Source organism: Pelmatolapia mariae, linkage group LG12 (genome assembly GCF_036321145.2).
Source record: "Pelmatolapia mariae isolate MD_Pm_ZW linkage group LG12, Pm_UMD_F_2, whole genome shotgun sequence".
Taxonomy (NCBI): Eukaryota; Metazoa; Chordata; class Actinopteri; order Cichliformes; family Cichlidae; genus Pelmatolapia; species Pelmatolapia mariae.
In genome coordinates this window covers 34,611,220-34,619,382 of record NC_086237.1, presented here as the reverse complement: position 1 = coordinate 34,619,382, position 8,163 = coordinate 34,611,220, and the positions used below count along the sequence as shown (strand labels likewise).

The 8,163-nt window shown below is 43.6% G+C and overlaps 1 protein-coding gene across 1 annotated transcript; it reads left to right on the top strand.

The window, feature by feature from the left end:
• Positions 1 to 842: 842 nt before the first annotated feature.
• On the top strand, positions 843 to 6,153 carry LOC134638346 (uncharacterized). Its single transcript, XM_063488856.2, has 2 exons — positions 843 to 5,870; positions 6,054 to 6,153. Exon 1 carries the CDS (start codon positions 1,043 to 1,045, stop codon positions 5,666 to 5,668), a length of 4,626 nt encoding a protein of 1,541 aa, XP_063344926.2. The 5' UTR covers positions 843 to 1,042; the 3' UTR covers positions 5,669 to 5,870; positions 6,054 to 6,153.
• The last annotated feature ends 2,010 nt before the right edge of the window (positions 6,154 to 8,163 follow it).

Here is an 8,163-nt window from a genome sequence, read left to right as displayed (position 1 = left end):
TACTGCCCGTGCTAAAGCTGAAGCTGCCCAAAAAAGAGCTGAGTTTGCAAAGAAGGAAGTTGAATTTAAAATAGAAAGAGCCAAATTAGATGCAAAGCTTGATGTTCTAGCAAAAGAAAGTGAAGCTGAGGCCGCAGCCGCTGAAGCAGCTGTCTTGGAGTCTGCTGTTGCAAATTTTGACATGAGTAATGAGCACCTGAGCTTACCAAAGGAGACACAGAGTTCTCATGAGCGAACTACAGACTATGTCAATATGCATCAGGCACGCAGTGATTCAGTCAAATCAAAGGACGTCAAAATAGAAAAAGGCGAGTATGCAAATCGACCTAAGCCACCGGACATGTCACCGGATGAACTGCCCTCAGCACCAAAGGACCATGGCTCCCTCAGACCCCCTGATCAAAGACATTACTCACCTGAAAGGCAAGGACAACAGTTACACTCTGGTAACTATCAGCAGCACCTCAGCCATGTCTCACCAGGGTTTACACCGCCCTCTGCTGGACGTTTTCAGTACTACCCTCCAGATCCAAATTCCTCTAGGGACTCTAATGAGCTTGCCAAATATTTAATGAGAAGTCAGTTGTTAACCTCTGAACTCACCAAGTTTGATGACAAGCCTGAGAACTATTTATCTTGGAAGACATCTTTCATAAACGCCATTGACACTCTAGAGCTTAGGGCGTCTGAACAAATCGACCTCCTCGTGAAATCGCTTGGCCCAGAATCTACCAAGCATGCACATCGCATTAAAGCTGTAAACATAACAAACCCAGCTGTGGCATTAGAGCTAATCTGGGAGAGGCTAGAAGAAACCTATGGGTCGCCAGAAGCCATTGAAAGTGCTCTTTTCACCAAACTTGATCAATTTCCTAAAATAGGGCCCAGAGACAATCAAAAACTAAGAGAGCTTAGTGATCTGTTGCAGGAGATAAATGCAGCAAAACAAGAAGAGTACTTGCATGGACTCTCCTATCTCGATACAGCGCGAGGTGTCGCTCCCATTGTGGATAAGCTGCCGCATGGGATACAAGACAAGTGGATGATGGAAGGCTCACACTACAAGCAGCGGCACAAGGTGACCTTCCCTCCATTCACGTTCTTCTTACAGTTCATACAGACACAAGCAAAGGCACGCAACGATCCAAGCTTCAATCTGCTGTCAACCTGCAACTCTGGAGTTAAAAGGGACAAGCTTGGAGATGGTTACAGCAACAACCGCAGGTCAGTTTCAGTGCATAAAACCAACATTACAGCCATATCTGAGGAAGGACCGGACAAACGTTGTCCTGTGCACAACAAACCTCACGCCTTACAACAGTGCAGAAGTTTCAGAGAAAAGCCAATTCAGGAAAGAAAGGCAATATTAAAGCAACACAACGTCTGTTTCAAGTGCTGCGCTTCTAACAAACATGTAGCTCGCAACTGTCAAGCAGAAATCAAATGCTCTGAATGTAACAGTGATAAGCACCCAACAGCTCTGCATTCAGATGTTCCTCGCTTTCCCAAAGCTCTTCAGCCCCCAGCAAGTCACGGCGGGGAGAAACAAGAACTACAAGAGACTGCAGTTGTTTCAAGTTGCACTGAGGTATGTGGGGAAGGATTTTCTGGGAAATCTTGCTCAAAAATATGCCTGGTTAATGTTTACCCTGCCAACGATCCTAGTAATCGCCAGAGAATGTATGTCATGCTAGATGACCAGAGTAACGTTTCACTAGCACGCTCTGAGTTTTTTGACATGTTCGAGGTTAATGGTAAGGCAGAGCCATACACCCTCCAGACATGCAGTGGCATAGGTCTCACTTCTGGCAGAAGAGCCTCTGGGTATATGATAGAGACAATCGATAGCTCCCTCGCTATTCAGCTGCCCATGTTAATCGAGTGCAACATGATTCCCAACAAAAGAGAGGAAATTCCCACTCCCTCCGCGGCTTATCCACACAGTCACCTCAAAGGCATAGCACACAAAATACCACCCTTGGACAGTGGTGCAGACATTTTGCTGTTGCTTGGAAGAGACATTTTGAGAGTTCATAAAGTGCGCAGTCAGATCAATGGTCCGCACAATGCACCATACGCACAGAGACTGGACTTAGGCTGGGTGATAATAGGAGATGTATGCTTAGGCAATACTCATAAGCCTTCCCAAGTCTCTACGTTTAAGACTCATGTTCTATCGGATGGAAGGCCAACTCATTTTTCCCCGTGTGAAAGCCACTTTACTGTCAAGCCAGACACCAGTCTCTTAAATCGACACTTAGTACTTGGTGGTTCAAACATAAAGGACAGAACACAAAACAGAACTATAGGAAACAATGTTTTCTGCCAGACCAAGGACGACAATAAGCTTGCACCCTCCATGGAAGATCTGCAGTTCCTGAATATCATGGACAATGAGTGTTTCCAGGATGAGTCACAAAGCTGGGTGGCTCCACTGCCGTTCCGCCAGCCCAGAGCATTGCTGCCTAACAATCGCCGCTACGCACTCCGTCGCCTCAAGTCACTTGAACGAACTCTAGACAAAAACCCAGAAATGAAAGCTCACCTGATAGACTTTATGCAGAAAATGTTGGACAATGGGCACGCGGAGCTCGCACCCCCATTACAAGAGAGCAAAGAGTGTTGGTATCTGCCCTATTTCGGAGTGTACCATCCTCAAAAGCCGTCACAAATTCGAGTGGTATTTGACTCCAGCGCACAGTTTGAAGGTATGTCGCTCAACACAGTGCTGTTATCAGGACCTAATTTGAACAACAGTCTATTAGGTGTGCTAGTAAGGTTCAGAAAACATCCAGTCGCAGTAACCGCAGATATCCAGCAGATGTTCTATTGCTTCCTGGTGCGCGAGGACTGCAGAGATGTACTGAGGTTTGTCTGGCACAAAGACAATGATCCACAGAAAGAGCTCGTGGATTACAGGATGTGCGTGCATGTATTTGGAAACAGCCCCTCGCCCGCTGTAGCCACATATGGTTTGAGGAGGGCTGCGCAAAAGGGAGAAGCCAAATACGGGTCAGATGTTCGCCATTTCATTGAGCGTGATTTTTATGTTGATGATGCTTTAAAGTCTGTCCCCACCGAACATGATGCTATCAACCTCCTGAAACGGACACAAGACATGCTAGCAGACTCAAACCTTCGCCTCTTAAAAATAGCATCAAATAAGGTTGAAGTGATGGACGCATTCTCACCTCAAGACCGAGCCAAGGATCTCCAAAATCTGGACCTGTTCAAGGATGAACTCCCAGATCAGCGCAGTCTTGGAGTAAAGTGGAATATAATGGAGGACTATTTCACTTTTCACATTCCTCACGCTGAAAAGCCATATACACGAAGAGGAGTCCTTTCAACTGTGAACAGTGTGTTTGACCCGCTCGGGTTTTTGGCCCCAGTCACCGTTCGAGGACGTCTGCTTCTAAGAGAGTTGTCGCTACAGACAACAGAGTGGGACTCACCTCTCCCAGAGGATCTGAAAGGCAGATGGATAGAATGGCAACAGTCCCTCCAATGCCTCAGCAAAGTCAACGTTCCACGCACTTACACTAAAATGTCACTGTCACAGGCTAAATGTGTAGAACTTTGTGTCTTTTCAGATGCGTCCATGAAGGCAATATGTGCAGTTTCATACCTCAAGGTCACCACTGGGGATGGCAAGACAGAGGTTGGGTTTGCCCTAGGTAAGGCACGACTCGCTCCACAGCCAGAGCTCACTGTACCTAGGCTCGAACTCTGCGCCGCAGTAATGGCGGTTGAAATGGCAGAGGTCATATGTGAAGAGATTGATCACCCTATAGACAAAACCAGTTTCTATACAGACAGCAAGGTGGTTCTTGGTTATATTCACAACCAATCCAGACGTTTTTATGTCTATGTAAACAATCGTGTGTGTCGTATTAGAGAGTCAACTACTCCAGAGCAATGGCATTTCGTTACGACCGACCAGAATCCTGCTGACCACGGCTCACGATCAGTTCCAGCTGCGGAGTTAGAACACACGACATGGTTCACAGGTCCAGCGTTTCTCCAGTGCCCTTCATACATCCGTCTAGAGCAGACTGATTACAAATTGCTGGACCCAGACAACGACACAGAGGTGCGCCCAGAGGTAAAGACACTTTGCACTAACATAACAAAGGAAGTTTTGGGCTCAGGACGTTGGGAGCGTTTCTCCACATGGCGCTCACTTCGGAAAACCATGTCAAACTTGATTCACATCGCACAATGCTTTTCACAATCAAACGTTGAGCCAAACTGTAAAGGATGGCACATTTGTAAAACGGCCATCACCCCAGAACTGTTAGATCAAGCAGAGACAATGATCATTAAAAATGTGCAGTTTGAGACATATGCAGACGAGATAAAGAGGATCTCTGAAAAACAGAACCTCCCTAAAAACAGCCCGCTGGTAAAACTAAACCCTGTGTTTGGAAGTGACAATCTGCTGAGAATTGGTGGTCGCATTAATCGCGCGGGGCTGGGAGTAAAAGACACCAACCCAGTAATCTTGCCAGGCAGTCACTACATCACTACCCTCCTTGTGCGCCACCACCATGAGAAAGTAAGCCATCAAGGCAGGCATTTTACAGAGGGCGCTGTCCGAGAAAGTGGCTTGTGGATTGTAGGAGGGAAAGGATGCATTAGCAGAGTCATAAGTAAATGTGTGACATGCAAGAAGCTGAGAGGGAAGTTTGAGGAGCAATTAATGAGTGATTTGCCCGTAGATCGCCTCCAAGTTGAGCCCCCCTTTTCTTACGTGGGCATGGACATGTTTGGCCCATGGGAAGTAACTACAAGGCGAACAAGAGGGGGACAAGCAAACAGAAAGCGGTGGGCAATATTATTCACGTGCCTGTGTACAAGGGCTGTCCACATTGAAGTAGTGGAGGAGATGAGCTCTTCAAGTTTCATTAACGCACTGAGGCGTTTCTTCGCCCTCCGAGGACCCGCAAAACAACTGCGCTCGGACTGCGGCACTAATTTCATTGGTGCTCACAAAGAGATGGCCACAAATGCACCAGAGGACAAAGTGCAACACTTTCTGCAGGATCAGAAGTGTTCCTGGGTTTTTAATCCTCCCCATTCTTCCCACATGGGGGGAGTATGGGAACGGATGATTGGTTTAGCACGGCGAATACTTGATAACATGCTGCTGCAAACTGGTCATGTTCAACTCACTCATGAGATTTTGACCACATTTCTTGCAGAAGTCACAGCTATATTAAATGCACGACCGTTGTTGCCAGTATCATCAGACCCAGAACATCCTCACATTCTCTCACCGGCGATGCTGCTGACACAAAAGACTGGAGTTGTACCCACCATCTGTGATGATGTAGGACCCAAAGAAATGCTCAGAAGCCATTGGAAGCGGGTTCAGTTCCTTGCAGACACTTTCTGGAGCAGATGGCGCAAGGAGTATCTGCACAGCCTCCAAATTCGTCAAAAGTGGCACCACAAGAACATTGACATTAAACAGGGAGATGTCGTTCTCCTCAAGGACAAACAAACAAGAAGAAATGAGTGGCCAATGGGCGTAATCGTAAAGACAGTTGCGAGTGAAGATGGAATCATCAGAAAGGCCGAAGTTAGAGTTGCTTCCAAGGGAAATGTTAAGACTTATTATAGACCCATTTCTGAAATGGTTTTTCTGTTATCTAGTGATGTTTAGATATCTGTTGTGGTATCCCTAAGATACCAGGCGGGGAGTGTTCTGACTATTGTCAAAATTGTACATGTTTTGTTTGGTTAGTGCACTGGCCCTTTAAGAGAAAGGCATGGTCTGTGTGCGGACAGGGGAAGTGTAAAAGACTCAGACAATCGACTGATTAATGTGATCTATGCTGTGAAAGGCTGATAAAAAGGCATTCCCTGTGAGTATGCATTATTGTTTGGCACTTTCTGTTGATTAATAGTAGTTACTTAGATGCTGTATTATCTGTGCTAATTTATGGTTGTAGACAGTTGTTTGGTGTTAGCATTAGCACTTGGTCACGCAGCTCCTCAAGTAATTATTTTAATTTGACGCTCATATTCACTGTATTTTGTTGTTACAGTTTCACACCTGCCATATAAAGCGAAGTCTAAACCCACTCTGGCGTCAGTGACTTTTGTGTGGAGGTGTTTAACTCCTGGATAGTAGAAAGTGGTTCTACGAGGCCAGTACAATATCCCTCAAGTTAAATAGCTAATTAAATATTGACTCTCTGGTTAATCAAATGTGATATTGAAAGAACCATTTAGTTTTCTTGTGAAATGTAAATATTTGAATGTTTTATGTTTTAATCACGAGAACACGTAGTTAATTTCATGTTGTAGTTCATTTTTCCTTTCTATTTCTTCCGTAATGATGAAAGGAACAGAATTATACTCAATGTAGAAAAGAGTTCATTTCTTAAATAAAGAACATAAGATGTGGAGTCCAAAATAACATGAAAACCTTAAACCACACCTCGAGCACTGAGCTGTGGTTTAGGCAGACCAATGTGATGAAAAGCACTGACCCCAACTATCCAATGTCTTTGCTTTCTTAGTTCTTGTCCAGTCTCTTCCCTCTTATGCAGTTGTTTTTACCGTCTATTGTTAATTGTTGCATCTCATGGCAATTCATGTTGAAGGATACGAAACAAATTTCCCATTTGAAAGTAAAATAAATAATGTATGCTTTATGGTATGACCTGTTATTAGCTAATCAAAGACATTTGAGCAGGCAACTCTTGCTATGATATTTGGTTTAAAAAGAAGAAAAAAGGAGATAATGTGTAATTCAAAGCCTTGAAATGTGGACTTCACAAACCAGTGGCTGGCATGACAATCACAGTGGCTGTTCATTTTTATAAATAAAGCCTATTGTGATGTAGAAACCCGAGTTTCAGATTCAATCAGCTAAAATTCGTAACTGGGTTATTTGAGTTTTTGTTGATTGTTGTTGTTGTTTTAGTTGTTCTTTAAATTAAATTAGAATACTTTTCTTTTAGTCCAAGTTGTTTTTGGTATCTGAAAACATTTAGCTTATTTTTATTTAGTTTATTATTTGTGAATATGTTAAATTTTCACATCTCTGATTTTAAAACCTAGCATAATTAAACAAAGTAAGAATTGAGACTCTAAATAAACATCAACATTTCAAGGACCAAGACCTGCTTCCTGCCAATCTCTGCTTGCCTGACAGTCCATATCACCTGGATGTGCCCTGCCTGAACCTGCCATCCACTCTAGCAAAATTGCCACACAGACTTCTACAAATCAAGGCCTGCAGACTGCTGCATTACAGGAAAAGTGCCTGTCATTGCTGCTCATCTTTGGCCCTCAAAGAGGTGGTTCTTACCAAAGCAGCCTGTGACTCCAGCGGTACACAAACAAACTAAAAGTCTACTTGTTGATTTTGTTGGTACTGAGATGACATCCAAACCCATGCATTCCCTTTAATCACTGCCTTAAATTTCTTTGTTTTATGCCAGCGTAGTTTTAAAATTCCAATAAGCAGGCTTCAGGTCTGCTTATTGTCCTTTAAGAAAATAGGCAGACAAGAAACCTCTACACTTATCACTATTTGGCCATCTATTTGGCCACAGACATAGCAAAAGCAGAAGTCCAGATATTAATTCTAATTGTAGATCATGTTCTCAGTTTCAACATCTGTTATGCAGAACACAAGCAGAGAAAAACAAAGGTTTTTTGGTTTATTTTTAAATAGCTTTACTTGCTGTTGCCTGCATTGTAGATGGGTGATTATGCATGGGGCCCTAAATAGAAAAATGACTATCGTCAGGCATAAAAGTGGGATTTAGTTGGTGGGGGAAGCCTAATATCAGGTGGAGCAGTGCAGTGTGGAGAGAATTAGAGATACGTCACATTAATTTCTCTCATGTAATCCAGCAGCTTTTCTCTGTGTACAGGCTGTGGTCAGCTGAACTGTGCAGCTATTATTCTGAGATTCACTCCTGTTTGTGAATTAGCCCACCTAAATTCAACAAGATTTCTAACACCTATACAGTATGAAGTTAATGAGTGAATCATCAGTAGGAATGGGAATTAATAAGAATTTAATTTTAAATCTATTATTGATATTACCTATTGATTCAATTCCTCATCGAGTCACTTATTGATTCTCACTGGCTTAGCTTGAAGAGTCACCACCATCGCTAGGCAGCTTATCAAAGAAAT